This window comes from Euprymna scolopes, chromosome 38 (genome assembly GCF_053919585.1).
Source record: "Euprymna scolopes isolate OS-2025 chromosome 38, ASM5391958v1, whole genome shotgun sequence".
Classification (NCBI taxonomy): domain Eukaryota; kingdom Metazoa; phylum Mollusca; class Cephalopoda; order Sepiida; family Sepiolidae; genus Euprymna; species Euprymna scolopes.
In genome coordinates, this window is record NC_136519.1 from 76,170,995 (window position 1) to 76,188,260 (window position 17,266).

Sequence of the window (17,266 nt, forward strand, 5' to 3'; positions counted from 1 at the left end):
CAATACATACCTCCAAATACCCGGGCAACGCCGGTCACCCAGGCTAGTTACTATCAAAAGTGAAAGAATTTTTCAAACAAAATCAAATAAAAAAAACAGATAAATAAAAGGAATCGTTTTCACCATTCGGAAATGGTTGGTCGCGTTCAATGCTGCCAAGTTTCATTCAATAATTACAAGATACCTTCTCTACCACCTATAGCAATGGCCAACGACTCTTTATCTGAGAGTACATCTTTCAAACTCCTTGGCCTAACGTTCACAGGAAATATGAGTTGGAACAATTACATTGAAGGCAAGGGCCGCTGCAAGAAAGGTGGGCTCTCTCTACCGTGCTAGAAAACTACTAACACCCGAAAGTATCCTGTACCTCTATAAGGCCACCATTCGCCCATGTATGGAGTATTGCTGCCACATCTGGGCTGGTGCATCTGCTACTAGTCTTTCGCTCCTTGACAAGGTTCAAAAGAGAGTCGCAAACCTGATAGGCCCTGAACTGGCATCTAAGCTTCAGCCTCTGTCCCATCGACGAAATGTTGTATCCCTCTGCCTTTTCTACAAGTATTATAATGGTGAATGCTCTGACGAACTGCAATCACTTGTGGCCCCATGACGTGAGCACCCTCGACAAACCCGACAGGCTGCTAAATCCCACCCCCACACTGTAGAGATCCCTAGATGTAAAAGATCTTTTTACTCCAATAGTTTCTTCCCCAAAACCGCTAGACTCTGGAATTCCATTCCAGGTCCCTGCTTCCCCAACAGTACTGACGTGCAGAAGTTCAAGTGTAACGTGAACCGACATCTTGCTGCCCAAATCCCTACATAGTACCCCAGTAGTTGTTGCCCCTGATAGTAGCCCCCTACACCAAAGTGGCAATTTGCCTTGTTTGGGGTGAAAATGTAATTAAAAAAAAATTAAAAAAAAAAAAAAAAAATAGGCACACATTTTCCTGATTCCGATACCAATTCCGATACCCAAAACGTTCTGTTTTTTTTTTTTTTTTTTTTTTCTCAGATTTCTGATTCTGATTAATCGTTTCAATACTATTAGCAGGTTCGTCGGGAGTATGTACGTCAAGGGGGCACAAGTGCTATGAGTTCATCAGAGCACATTCCATTAAAGTACTTGTAAAACAAGCAATATGCGACATGCTTTTTTTTATGAATTTAAAAAAAAAAAAAAGATGACTGTTGTGTATTTGATTTTTTTATATGTGTATTTGTAGTCTGAGAATTTTAACAGATATTTGAGCATTAACAATTATAACACTTGAACGTTAAACGAAACTTCACTCATAGTCGTTCATGTCGACACTTATTTTTGTTCATGCACAGATTTGCTTTTGCCTTTATTATGAAGAAAATGTGTGTGTGTGTGTGTGCGTGTGTGTGCGCGCGCGCGTGTGTGTGTGTGTGTGTGGTCACGAATAGGCTCCTATATGGTTGACTATTTTAAAAAACTGATTACATATAATGATAGAAAATGTATCGAGACACAGGAGTGAGTATTTTGATCTGACAGAACGGTGGTTCATTAAAATTGTGGGGTCTGCGTTCGCGCCTGGTCCACAAAGTATGGAAATAAAAAATTTAAAAAAAAATGTTTACAAGCGTTTTTGATATAAATGTACATAATAATACTTTGATAAGTATGTTTTAACTTAAATAGGGATGGTATAATAAAATTGTTGGGTCTGCGTTCGCGCTGGCCCCCATAGCACGGAAATAGACACAAACTTTAATAAAGACTTTTCATATCTATCTGCGTAAGTATACTTTGATAATTATGTTTCAGTTTGAAGAAATATGGTATAATAATACTATGGGGTGTTCGTTCGCGCCTGACCTCCATAGAATGGAAATATGTCACAAAGTTTAAAAAGGTTTTTTAATATAGATCCACAGAATATTGTGATAAATGTTTCAGTGTGAACAGGTATGGCATAATAAATGATGGGGTTTATCTATTTTATTTTTACTTTCATCATATTTTGTTTTGGTTTTGATACCTCCAAATTCGAAGCTATCTCTTTACAACCCTTCCTTTTGATAACCTATCATACTTTCATAAATCAGAGTTCATTTTCTGTAGGCTGTTTTTGAACCCAGTCAACGACGGGTACTTTTGCTAGTATATATATATATATATATATATATATATATATATATATATATATATATATATATATATATATACATAAAGTCAAAATGTCTGTGTGTGTACATTTTCCTGCCAAATAACTCTGTCAATTTTCCGTCTAAAGACTCGAAATTTGACATACGGGGTAATGAGATTTGGGAAAATCTTTTTAATCGGGTTTCGGCCATAAATTTGGCTGTTAAGGTGTGGGTCAAAGTTCACCGATTTGATCTTTGAAAACTCTACCAAACTCCTCCGCCAATTTTGGGTCTAAACACTTGAAATTTTAGATATAGGTCACTTGGACATGGATTTAACTTTATGATTTGATTGGAGCCCAAAACAATAAATGCTAAGGGATCATAATTATTTACCTTTCCAGGCTCTACCAAATTCCTTATATATATATATATATATATATATATATATATATATATATATATATATATATGATAGATAGATAGATATGTAAATTCTATGAACCATTCTGATACTGGTCATCTTACACTTTCTTATTGCTTCTCTTAATATATCGATTTTATCAAGTGACCAAAATTTTGATATCAACTTTTATAAAGTTTTTTTCATTAAAAAAGTACGAAATATCAGTTATGACTTTGATTTCATTTATATTTGCTTCGGTTACAGTTTTTTTTTTGTTTTTTTGTTTTTTTTTCAGGTTTCTATAGACTTTAATAGTGTTGGGACAATTAATCCGAATCGGAATCAGGAATCAGAAAAATCAGAGCTTTTTGGGGTATCGGTATCGGGAAAATTTGAGCCTATTTTCTAATGCTATAAAAGGAAAAACAATAATTTCTCACGTACTTACTTCTTTTCATGAAGGCCAAAGGAATAGTTGGCCGAAAAGTCGTGAAACAACAACTAATAAAGATGAGAATAATAGTCCGCAATAAATAAAAATGGTGCTAATGCAGAGAGTGATCCGCGCTATTTTTAAAATATTTCATATTAAAAACTTGTTCACAAGTATAGTAAAGACCTCCATTTAACCCGACTCCAAATATTGTTTTGATTAGGATCCTCTTTACTTGCCTTTTGATTTACTTCAATTTAAGATCAGTAATAAAATGCCCGTCATTTAACAATGGGTGTATACTACATTCAAATAAACTAAAACCTATTGGAAAACTAATTTGAAACCTTATCATAATCTGGATAGATGTGTATGGCATACAAATTAATATGGTTTTAGATTTAGAATATGTTAAAGATGTGTTAGTTCTATTTTTATTGTAAACTAGAACATTACTATATTTTAACATAAATTAAGATAAAATTTAAGTTAAAACAAGAAAAAAGAATATTTCTTCAGAAAATATTAGTGACAGTCACTTAAAAATTAAGTTTACTTTTCAAATAAATATTTTGATTAAAAATACAAAATTTAATTTTTACAATTACAAATAAACAGCGGTTGATATTTCATCAAACAATAAACAAAAAATGAACTTTAAACGGTCTAAATTTAAGTATTTCCACGTTTAATTAAAGTTTTACGATATGTTTTTTTTATTCAATGTAAGGTTAAAGTACAGAATAGATACAAAACACCCTCCCCTTCCCATGTGAAGAATGGCTTTTTAAATAATAACATTATTTCAGCACGGATCACTCTCTGCATGAGTATCATAAAAATTAATACAAATAATACTTATCTTAATAAGTGAAAGGCTAATTTCTACCGGAAATAAAATGGCGGATAATCTCGCAGTTACGAAAAATGTTTTTATTTAATTTAATATTTTTATAAGTCGCAATGTTAAATTATTTTAATAACATGCAAACATTCCTTGATTTTAAAAATAGAATTTCTGAAAATTTCAATTAAATTCGTAATGTAAAAATATGGTTCTATAGACTTTGAATGAACCAAGAATTACATATATATATATATATATATATATATATATATATATATATATATATATATATATATATATATATATATATATATCGGAACCAGGAATCAGAAAAATCAGAGCTTTTGGGGGCATCGGTATCGGGAAAATTTGAGCCTATTTTCCAATGCTCAAACCGATTCCATTAATTATCTTTTTTATTTGATTTTAGTTTAAAAAACATCTTCTGCTGAAATTTATGATGAAATAATAAATATTTATTGATTTAAACTTCCTATAAGACTAAAACCTCTAGATCATCCCCTTACAAGTGTGGTTTTACGTTTGAGAAAATATATGCATATTTACGATGTATTTTGACAGTAATCGGGACAAAATAACAATTTCATAGTAAAATATTTAAAATGTATAAAGAATCGGAATCTGTAATTGTATCGGAATCGGGATTTTAGTAAGGAAGCAGGGAAAATATTGAAATCGTCCCCTCACTAGAATTTAATCTGTACTTTTTTTTTTTACATATATAAATTTTAGGAGGATGCTGTAGTTTGATTGAAACATTGTGCGTAATGTGAAAGTAGTTGTGTTTGAAGGTTATTACAATGTAGTCTTGAAGAAAAACACTGTTGGGTACTGAAACAAAGTAAAAAAGAACAAAGACAATATTGAAAGCCTTCAATAATTTTCAATTATAAAATATTTATTTTATTTATAAAAATAAAAAATACCCGACCAATTTACATGATTTTTTTTTATGTTTGAGTCCTATGATAATGCAGTCTTATAGAAAAAAACGTTGGTAAGATAAAAATAATGACAATATTGAAAGCCTTCAATAATTTTCAATTATAAAATATTTATTTACCAACATAATGCTTCTAATCAGGATGGTATTGTGGTGTTAAGTTCTCAAATTTTCGAGGTACACCTCATCTTTAGAAAGAAAAAGGAAAAGAAAATATGTGTAATCACTCCGTGAGAATGCATTTAAACCAGAAACAGCAGCTTTGCAATTAGACAGGTTTGCATGGTAATTATTTCAGAAATAATTTAACAACTATGCGAGCCTTTCTGCCTTGTTTTGTACCCAGCAGTTTTTTTTTCTCTACAGCACTGCGTTACCATAGCCTTCAAATACAACTTCTTTCATATCTAAATTTGTTGTTTGAAACCTAGCTAATACCAGATACGTTTGCTAGTATATATTGAGAAAAAATTGGAATACTCCTTGCATATTTAATTCAGTTACTTTTAATGCTGATCATTCAAAAACAAAATTAATTTTCTTTTTTTTTTTTTCTTTTTTAATTTTCAGATCTTACCAGCGTAGTTCCATTAAAAGATATACTCCAAATAAACAACCTAGAAAAAAATGTTGTATGGTCCCCGGAAGAACTCGAAATTTTCCGGAAGGAATTCCGTTCTTTAAATAAGGAACATTCAAATCTCCAGGTCAAGGTTCAAGAATTAGAGAAATACTGCAAGCATTTGGAGGAATCTTTAAAGTCTTCGATGAAGGAATCGGAATTGGTAAAATCGAAGTTCGAGGTTTTGAAGAAGGCAAACAAGAGGCAAACGATTCACAATGATATCCTAAAATCGGAACTGAAGAGGGCAACCTCCGAGGTCAACACGTTACACGAAATAAACATAAGCATTGCAGAGGAGAGGGATAACCTCTTGAAGAAAAATTCTGAGCTGCAAATTCAGCTCAACAAAGAACAGATTGAGAACAAAAAACTAAACGAGAATCTTGAAGATGCGAAAGCTGAGTTTACCAAAGAGCTAACGTCGGAGCATGAAAATCTGAGGAATACGTATGTGCTAAGGATTCAATCCTTGATGGGTGAACTTGAAACTGCTGTTAGGAATTACGATATGGAGAGAGAGCAGCATATAAGTACAAAGCATGGACTGCAGGAACTACTGAGACATTTTGCAAGTATGACAAAAATAGCCGATTCTCCCAACATCGATCAAATACATGTATTAAAATAAATTTTTACTTTGTCATTCTTTTTGTTTTCTTATTGTTATTTCAGTCCTTAATGTGCTATACCTCTGAAAACCACACTGATGGAAATTTATGTTTCATAAACTAAGGAATTAGTCGACGGGTATGTGAAGCAGAATGTTCTATTTTCAGTTCTTTCTTCTTACTGTCCCTTTCTTCTTGACTTGGATTCGCGATACTGAGTATTTCACTTCTTCACCCTCTTTCTGAAACGAACAATACGGAATCTCTTTCACTGACTGAAGCAAATGAAAAATACTGCCCCCAAAAAGAAAATCCGCAGGGGGGGGGGCAAACTAATGCAAATGAGTACAAAACGGATTTCCTGTACCATCACGCAGGCGCAGTGTTATTTGTGCATTAGACGTGATAGCGTTTGGCTCGTCATAATTGTTTACAAAACTGTTATAGAAAATGTTAAAGAGTCTTATGTCCAGAGTGGTCGATAATAGGTTTGGCTCTCATAACTTTTCGAGAATGACCAACAGTGTTCTGGACAGATGTTAGACTGCATCAGTCATTAATAGAATAAAGATATTTTTCTCGCGTGGTGAATCAGTGTCCTTGCTAAGCGATTGGACCACACACTGACCAATCAGCTTGCAGGGTACATTAATTTCATCTGTACTCTAGGAAAATCTTTAGCCCCTTTAGGAATCACGGTCGGTCAGCAGAGAGAACCTAGGAAGCATCGAAGAAAAATATCCATTTTTTCTCTTTTCTGTCCTCATCAACTGGACGCTCCAGCATTGACGATTTTCGCCGAAAGCAATTTGCAATAGCCGGAAGAACTTTAAACTTTCGGCTACTAAAAAAATCGATGTTGTTTTAAAAGAGGTCTTGTCTTTCCTTCTATGCCACGATTTCCTTTCATATATATATATATATATATATATATATATATATATATATATATATATATATATATATATGCAGCTCGCATGTCTAAAAGACCTCTATCTCAACCATCACTAATGAACCAGAGATGATATCCTCAGCCAAAAATTTCCTAAAGATTTACGCAGCTAATTCTATATCTTTGCGACCAGTACTGCGTAACTACAGAATTCCTCTCCATGAACGAAAAAAAACTCAAGCCAACATTCGAATACGTATTCGGGATGTATCGAAACTTATCAAAAATGACAGATGTTAGACTGCATCAGTCATGAACAGAATAAAGATATTTTTTCTTGCATGAATCAGTATCCTTGCTAAGCGATTGGACCATACACTGACCAATCAGCTTGCAGGGTACATTAATTCCATCTGTACTCTAGGAAAATCTTTAGCCCCTTTAGGAATCACGCTCGGTCAACAGAGAGAACCTAGGAAGCATCGAAGAAAAATATCCATTTTTTCTCTTTTCCGTCCTCATCAACTGAGTATTTCTCTTCTTCACGCTCTTTCTGAAACGAACAACATGAAATCTCTTTCACCGACCGAAGCAAATGAAAAAATACTGTCCACACACAAAAAAATCCAACGTCTTTTATATCCGCGGTGTCATAGGAGAACATATTCTCTCCTATGATTGGATTAAGAAATATATAAATATTTCTTATAATATATAAATATGTTTATTGATATATTAATTAAAACATAAAGACGTTTCTAGAATGTCGTTATTCAAAAATAAATAATAATCGGCGTCTATAAATATAAAAAGGCATAGAACGCCTTTTTGTTCCTTTTTTTGAGTCTCTAGAAGGTTCCAGGAAGTTCCTTTTAAAACTCATATAAAAGAAACGCTATTGGTGGGTAAAGTCAGTTCGTGATATATTTTGGGATGCAAAAGGAGGCAACCAACGTCCGAATTCTGGCTTCCACATAAGGCCCTAAAAACAAGTTCGTGACATATTTTGGGATGCAAAAAAGAGGCAACCAACGTCCGAATTCCGGCTTCCACATAAGGCCGTAAAAACAAAACCTCACTGAAGAACTGCTGTCTGGATTCTGGTAAAGTTTTTATTTATTCTTTGAGTTTGTTGACCGAAACACATATACAGATAAAAATCCACTAAACAAACCATTTAAAAACAATACATTAAGAATTACGATCTTTATGATCTAGGGGAGACAATTTATTAGTGAGTTGTTGCCCTTCAAACATGGTAATCTTTTCTTTTGTTTTTTTTTTTCTTGTTAATTTATTTTTAATAAATTTCTTTTTCTTTAAATCTTTTTCTTTTGTTTTAATTTTATTACATGTGGGTGCTGATAAATCCCTAGACCATACGAGCTATGATCGGCACACATGTAATAGCGGGGCACAAACTAATCAAAATGAGTACAAACCGGATTTCCTGTACCATCACGTAGGTGCAGTCTCATTTGTGTATTAGATATGATAGCGTTTGGCTCGTTATACATTGTCTACAGTATGCTAATAATTTCAAAAGATTTGTGAAGCTGGTAGGATATTTAGGGAGAGAGATGAAATGGGGAAACTAACCTTCCTATTAGACTTCCTAAGTGAAGTCACATGATACTGCATAAAATGTTTTTGATATGTTGAGAGCTATTGCCCTAGACACTTCCCATCAAGAGATTCACTGATTCTATATGATATTACAGTCAGCATATCAGCAGTTGAGCTTGCGGAACGACATCCATATTGTTTGTCACTAAGTAGATTGCTTTTGCTGAGGTGGTTGACAATTTTTCGATTTATCATAAATGCAAACAACTTACTAATGACATGCAAGGAGGACTTATTAATCTCTTCTAAGATGCAGAACTTTTATCACCAGTATTTTTAAATGCTGGACAGACCAACGAAATTTTCTAAAGAGACGGAAAGCATTTTTCTATAAGCAATGATTGAATAGCTTTGCAAGTATAATAGCAAGTTTCGGCAGTAGATTCTTAAGCACAATGACAGCAATGCTGGCAGGAGAACTTAACACTACAATATCATATTGCAGCATTAAGAATTGATTATATAATGTTATCAATTGAACTTAAAAACATTCTTAATGCTGCAATATTTTAAGTTATAAATTTATTATATTTTTTACTAGAATATCTTGTCCTTTCTTTTCCAGTTTTAACAACTAGTCCTTTACTTTTCCATGTCTAAGCTTAACCATATTACTTTTCATGCTCGCATTTTTCTATTGTAATCCATGATTTTTACAGGCTTCCAATAAATTCACTTGTTCTTTGTTTAATTTCAGTCTTATTTTTTTGCCCCTATAAACACATATGTAATAACAATGTACGGCATTCGTCTGCTTTTAATAAAATCCCCACCTCAAATTATCTCCTTTTCATGCTTTCATTAGTGAATTAGTAGCAACAGTAGTCGCTGAAGCGACCTGGTTGCTAATGAAATCAGTCATAAAAACGTCGCTCACCTCCTTATATTTTTTACGATTTTGAACACCAGTAAATTCATCATAACTTTTATTTTACTGAACGAAAATTGAAAAAAAAATGTTTTACAATATAGCTGAGAAGGTGATCTATGAACTCTAATAATTGTTTGAAATTTGGTCGAAAAATGAGTGAGCGATGAAGCTTTAAAGCAGTTCTAAATGACTAAAACTGTCACTTAACCATATATTTAAATACGGTACTGTTTGAATGATAAGTGTATATATATATATATATATATATATATATATATATATATATATATATATATATATATATATATATATATATATATATGAAATTTGGAATATAGATTTTTGTCATATATATATATATATATGTGTGTGTGTGTGAAATTTGGAATATAGACTCTTGCCATATATATATATATATATATATATATATATATATATATATTTATTTATTTACCAGTGGTGAAAAAACCGGACTAGAGTGCTCAATGTGTAGTCAGAGCAGTATATAGGAAATTTATTACTGTGAGTCCAGAATGAGTTTAATTCTGACGATGCTAGTTGGATTTTTCCTCTTTGAGGATTTTCCTCTAGCGGAAACAATTTGTAAACTCATTCTGGACTCAGTAATAAATTTCCTATATATATATATATATATATATATATATATATATATATATATATATATATATATATATATATATATTAATGAAAAGGTGAAAACTGCAAAACTCATTCCACCTATTTATGCCTTAATTTGCTTCGTATTTATTCGTTATATCTTTGCTTTGTCTTGCCTTCTATTAACGACCTATATATATCTTCTATCTATCTATCTATCTATCTATACGCCTATAATTTTTTTTGTTTTTTTGTGTGTATTGCTATTCATGTTAAAAGCCTTTTTTCTATTTATTTTAAAAGAAAATACAATTTTCTTATATATGGGTTGTGGAATTGCATTCATCTGCAAAAGATCTAGCTAATTTGCATATTCTATTAAACATTAATTTTAATTAATTCCCTATTAGTTTTTTCGGTTTTCTTTAGTTAATTATTACGTTTAATTATATCCACGCAGATGTTCTACATGATTAATAATACTTGCGTAATATTTGTTTGAAAAGGTTATAATAAACACAAACCTCTTTCTATATATTTATGTATGCATATATATATTTTTGTTTAAAAAGTTTTGCCTACCCAAACTCCTCTGTGAGTTTTTGGTCTACAGACATGAAACTTAATATATAGGGTATTCGAACCCATGCGAAACTTGATATTTGGGTTTTAATTGGGGAAAATCGGTGCAAAAGTGTGAAAATTAAAAAATGAATTTTCCAGGTGAAGGTCGAACGACGGCATTACCAATATGCATGTGTAACCTAATAGCTATTGGTTCATGTTTTAATGTTTAGCCTTACAGCAAGCATGACTTCGTAGCTCAGGCATTAATGTTAAAGGAAAAAGTTAATCATAAGCTAAATGTATTGGTTTCGATTCTTGGTGGTGGCGCACGAGTCATTTTTTTTTAAACTTTTTAAATAATTACTATATATTGGGTCCAATATAATATAATAATAGATACGAAATCTGCATTAATCAAAAAATCATATTTAAGCGTATTTTACAACCAGGCAATGTCGAGCGACCTGCTAGTGTATATATATATATTATTTATACAAACATTGATGGCTACATATGTGCATACATGTTTCTGTAATCATCCGTTATTAGGGAGATTACGTCTTCAGGCCAAGAATTACCCTTGAAAACCGAGAAAAGGAGTTTTCAAGGGTAATTCTCGGCCTGAAGACGTAATCTCCCCAATAATATGCGATTACAGAAATATGTATGCACATATGTAGCCATCAATATTTGTATAAATAAATTTAATATACCGGCTCTGTTTACTCATTGAGCACTTTTTGGTAGACACATGTTGTTTCATTGGATGTACTTCTAGGAAACTAAACTCTACTGTCATATCTGATGAGTCGTAGACGACGAAACACGTGTCAGTGGATAATTACATTTTAAAAATAATATATATATACCGCTCCCCATGTGGGGGTACCAAATTGGTTAAAAAGGGAAAATTATTCCCAACTCGCATTTAGGTAAAAATGCACTTTCGTAAATAATTGAATTCATTCAAAACATATTGCTAAAACCAAAACAAAACAACATCTATATATATATATATATATATATATATATATATATATATATATATATATATATATATATATATATATATATATAATATTAAGTAACGTGATTGATAATTTAAAATTTAAAAATCAAATTATAATTAAATTAAAAATCCGTTTCATAAGAAGGAACAATAACAAAATCAATTAAAAATCCATTTCATAAGAAGGAACAATAACAAAATCAATTGATTTTGTTATTGTTCCTTCTTATGAAACGGATTTTTAATTTAATTATAATTTGATTTTTAAATTTTAAATTATCAATCACATTACTTAATGTTAAATTAGCTCTAGGACATTTAACTATCGAGCTTATTATATATCTAAATTACAACGAGCACTTTCTATTTCCTGTATTTTAATTAAACTAGTAATTTCACTGTTACATTAAAATACACTCAGCTCTTTAGATTATTGTTCTAATCTCCTTTAAATTATATATATATATATATATATATATATATATATATATATATATATATATATTACGTTGATATATATATATATATATATATATATATATATATATATATATAGTGGAAATGGTAATTAATAAAAACTGAAGAAAGTGCTCAATACTGTTGTAGAGCAAATATACGTTTTATTTTTTATTACTGTATCTTTCTGTTAAGTTACATTATTGTTTCAGCTACTCGGCCGTTTTTTGGCCGTCTGTAGCTTCCTCAGACTAATCTCCTTTAAATTATATATATATATATATATATATATATATATATATATATATATATATATAATTGAGGAGTAAGAATGTAACACTAAAGATGCAGAGCACTGCTGAAACTGTCCTTCCTGGGAGCAGGAGGCTGGTGGCTTCCAGCAGGCTAAAGCTCTCTCAGACCAGGCATTCAGAGGTAGGGAGCACCTGCTTTGGTTTCACCCATAGCTGAATGGGGTGGGAGAAGTCATATTAGTTAATATAACTCGTGTCATAAAGTTAATTTTAGCTCACCCTCACCTCACTTCCGGAAGTCCAGACCCTAGAAAAAAAATGGGTTAAATTTTGACAATTAGGGAGTTCTGAATATATAGGTCAATGGTGAGAAGAGGGACATCAATGGTGGTCCAGAACAGAGCCATTTGGGAAGGAGAAAAAAAAAGGAAGAAGGAAAGTTAATTGTGAGTATTAAAAGGGCAGTAGTGACATTAAAATGTAGGAAACAGGATAAGGTAAGAATGGACGGGGGTGGGGGGCTCCGGATAAAATGTCAAGGGGCTGAGGGTGAAGAGATTTGAAAGTGTGATTGGTGAGAAGCTAAAGAGAGAAAGTGTGGGGAAGTTATTTATTCCCCTCCTACCACGAGAAATATGACACTAGGGTCAGAAAGTGGGATTGAAAAATCAACGCCCCCCCCCCGGAAGAAGCACACTCTGACCTTCCAAAAGATGCATGTGCAGCTCCATCGGTATTCTCTGGCAGAAGTGTCTCAGGCGATTCGCAAAAAGACTCCAAGAGAGAAGGCAAAACCCGAGAGGGTGGTCCTTCTAGAACTGCACAAAAAAAAACAGCATTATACCGCCCTTAGAATCGTCTAATCTTTGTTGATTTTGCCACCCTCCCGAGGATAAATACCCCCACCCACCCTCGACGAATGGGATTACTATTAAGCACAAATGAATTGCAATCTGGGTATTTATTACTGTAAACGAAAAAGTTGTAAAGAAACAAATATATAACAAATAAATGTTACCAAAGGCAAGATAACTTACTATTCGACCTATCTGGATAAGTTTTTTGCCTGTGTTTTAATTTATTGTGAAGCGTTTCTTTAGTTTGAAACACAAGTAGTGCCGAGTTGCTTAGTTAGATTGGCCACAAGATGTTGAAAATGCTATCTTCGAAATCTTGATAATTGCTCAAAACTCGAAAATGAAACAATACTGATAGAAACCTACCCAATAACTGTCTCCGTGAGATATATTAGGTGGATTTCTATCACTATTTTGTTTCATTTTCGAAAGAATAACCACCGTGACGGTAGGAACCAAATGTATAGAGAAGGGGGGGCAAGCTTGTGAAAACTAAGCCATTTTATAACATGATCCAAAGTCACGTGATTACCATTGATATAAAAACAATCACAAAGAAGAAGGCGCTTTTGCATCTGCCTCCCCAAACCAGTTTCTAATGTGGGAGAAAACCAGCCCCCTCAAAGGGGGCACTCTGGTAGTATCCAAAAAAATAGTAATTGTCTCAGTATGAAGGGTTTCCCAATTAACTCTTGGCCCAAAGGCCAAGAACAATACCTATGCAGGTAAGTATGGATCTGATGTAGGTATTCTATTGGTTATAGTCAGCTGACGTACTTCCTAACTTCCGGCGTAGCACAACCGGAAGTGATGACAAAGCAAATCAGTTACTTTGCTTTTTTTTTCTCTCGTCTATATCTCTCCTATACATGTACACTTTTTTATTATTACGTTTTTCCGAGCGTTCTTTTTTTTTTTTAATAATTATTAAAAAGTGTTTCGGTTTTACATATTTTAATAAAGAATTATTGAAATTAGTTTTATTTTATTTTATTTTTTTTTAAATAATTATTGAAAACACTTTTTAAAAATATTTTTAACCTATTTTGGGAATATTAAGTATTAGATACGTTTTTTATGATGTTTGAAATTGTGTTATTTTGATTTCAATAATTTTTATTTTTAAACTTTAGTAAACATATAATTATTATATAAATGCAAATAAAAACTTTTATTTTGGAAATTAAAAAAAATAGAATTTCACAAATGTATATTTCTTATAAAATTTCAAGTAAAATAAAAACTTTTTTTTTTAATTTTGTTATAAAAATGCAAATAAAGACTAATTGTGTTATATTTTTTTTAATTTTCTTCTTTTTTTTTAAATTTTAATTACATTTTACCCTCAAACAAAGCACAGTGCCATACTTTTCTTATATTTTATTTCAAGAAATCGCCTTCACAAAAGAAATACTTAAGAACAATAAAAGTGAAGGAATTGATTTGCCTTATCACCGTTGCCCGTAGCGCTACGCCGGAATTTAGGAAGTACGTTAGTTGACTATAACCTCCATTTCAGATCAGGAGTGAATTGTTAAAGATGTGTGTGCTTCCATAAGACGAGAGCAGTACGTCGTTGTCAATGGTTTTGACATTCACTCTTAACAATCGTTTTTTGTTAAACATGTTTTTTATTTGTTGTTTTCTTTTCTTTTTTTCTTTCTTTTTTTTTGTCCCATTAAGGAGTGACTTCTCCTAATTCAGTGACCGATTAATTTCTACCCAAGCAAATATTCATCTATTCTTTATAACCAGCCAACCAGACGAGTAATAAACATGCTTCACGAAATAGACACTAAATAAATTTCTATCTTGATAGGGTTCAGCGAGTTCACTCTCAGAGTCATCTGTAGGAGATTCAATTATTTTCAAGGACATTGGTACAAATTCCAGCTAAAGAACTCAGGGAAAATCATAAGAAATAATAAAAGAACAACAAGAAGAACAACAAAAGTGTCCTAGATTATTATCAGAAATTACACAAAGAAATATTGTCGATAAACGTTGTTAATTAGACCATAAAAGATTTTTGGTTATATTGAAGTTTTTAGTTTCAAGATGACTGCCATTAAAACAATATTATTTGAACTAAATTATAGTTTCATAAAAAAAAAAGATTGGTTCAATTAGTAACTTAATATATTTAACTAAATTAAATACTTAACAATACATGGCATAATAACGCTGACACACTGATTCCCGTTAGATCCCCAAAGTTAAGCTACATTAAACCTGTTCAGTACAAGATGAGTGATCATTTGAAAATATAAGGCTCTGTATGTCATCTCTCCTAACCAGAATATACATGCTGACTGGAGATCACATTTATATTTCTCATAGATTACCAAAGTTAAGCAATGTTAAGCCTGGCCAATACAAGATGAGTGACCATTTGGAAATACAGTAGAACCCTGGGATACGGCATTAAAAATTAGGGACAAAATACAGTACAGTATATAATCAAATAACATTATAAATAGCACCGTAAGGCATGGCAAATACCGTAACCAGGGGGTCAGAAAAACATCTTAACCTGAAAAATGTGTATCCTAGGGCCACCATATCCCGGGGTTCTACTGTACTATGCACTGTATATCATCTTTCCTAACCAGGATATACATACTGACTGAAGATTACAGTAACTATCGCAGCTACATCTGTCAGTTCTTGCCTGAAGCAAGAAAAAAAATAAAATAAAATAATAATAATAATAATAATAATAATAATAATAATAATAATAATAATAATTAGAAGGTTGGAAAGGATTCAAACCAAACAGGTAGACATGAGTTGTCTGTATTATTCAATCGAATATGCTTCAAAGAAAGAATGCTGTGTTGTGAATATGAATTATCTCCCTTGATAATCCAAGATTATAAAAGCTGTGTATTTCCGCTTGTCGAGTAGACAAGTAGTCAAATTCTTAATTGGATAATAAAGATTACTAGACGGAAACTTATCGTCCGGTTTTCATTACATTGTATTACATATTTTAAATACAGAAAGTAAATAAATCATAGATAAATTTAAAATCAGTGATATAATTAGTAAATTAAAACCCTTGGCAGCATACATCCTAGTAAAAAGCTTCTGGATCTGACCTTTACTCCTGATCTGAAATGGAACACGTACATCAAATCTGTTGTCACGGTCGCTGGAAAAATGGTGAGATCATTCTACTAGTCCAGTAGATATCTCACTGCTAGTACAATTCTCTGCCTGTATAAGAGCCAAGTACGTCCAAGGATGGAGTACTGTTTTCGCATCTGGGCAGGAGCTGCTAGAAGCAGATTATCCTGCTTTGGCAGAGTTCAAAATAGACTTCGTAGTCTAGTGAGGGATGCCCTTTTCTCTTCCCTGCTACTTTTTCCCCACAGAAGATACGTTGCGAACCAGTCTCTGTTTATCGTTATTTTTATGGCAAGTGCTCGTCTGAAATCCAATCTATGGTCCCCCTTCGCCAAACTTTCACGAGAAACACTCGTCTAGCTGAAACCACTATCAATAATTTCTCTGACTCTTTATCTGTGCCTACACCTAAACATAGATTTCATGAACAAAGCTTCTTTCTTAAAACTGCACACCTGTAGAACTCTGTTCCGTTTGCCTGCTTTCCAGCTGACTACAATTTGGTCGTCTTCGTCCAACATGAATAAGTTCTAGATGAAAAATCCCCTTAAGTAATCCAATTTACCAAATTTCCAATACTAACGATTTCTATGAAATTGTCCCATTGACTACGGTATACTCATTAACCCTTATCCTCGAGTTACCTCGAAAGTAACCTAGAAATCAAATAGCTCTAATAGCTTGCCCTTTTTTTCTCTGCTTCATTTGGATTCGATTTCTTCGTCACTTCCAAAAAGCAAGTTTTCACAGGAATGTGTTAACTCAAATTATTTTCAACCAGTGAAAATCGTTTCAAAATCCCCAAAATAACAAGTCTATTGGAAAATAATAAGGCAACGCAAACTTAGAAACTTTTATAAAACAAACAGACAAAACATATAGAGAGACTTCACCAGCCAGCTGATTGCACGGAAGGACCCCAGACGACGACTTGATGATGACGATGATGACGACGACGACGATGATGATGATGATGATGATGA

At 32.4% G+C, this 17,266-nt stretch overlaps 1 protein-coding gene across 6 annotated transcripts in view; it reads left to right on the forward strand.

The window, feature by feature from the left end:
* LOC145263189 (uncharacterized) overlaps positions 1-6,044 on the forward strand; it is a 281,188-nt gene extending 275,144 nt beyond the window's left edge. For all 6 annotated transcript variants that reach the window (XM_080120250.1, XM_080120252.1, XM_080120247.1 and 3 more), the window contains one exon: positions 5,342-6,044. In XM_080120250.1, coding sequence (XP_079976376.1) covers positions 5,342-6,024 — 683 coding nt within the window. In that variant the 3' untranslated portion in view covers positions 6,025-6,044. The remainder of the gene's footprint in view (positions 1-5,341) is intronic.
* The last annotated feature ends 11,222 nt before the right edge of the window (positions 6,045-17,266 follow it).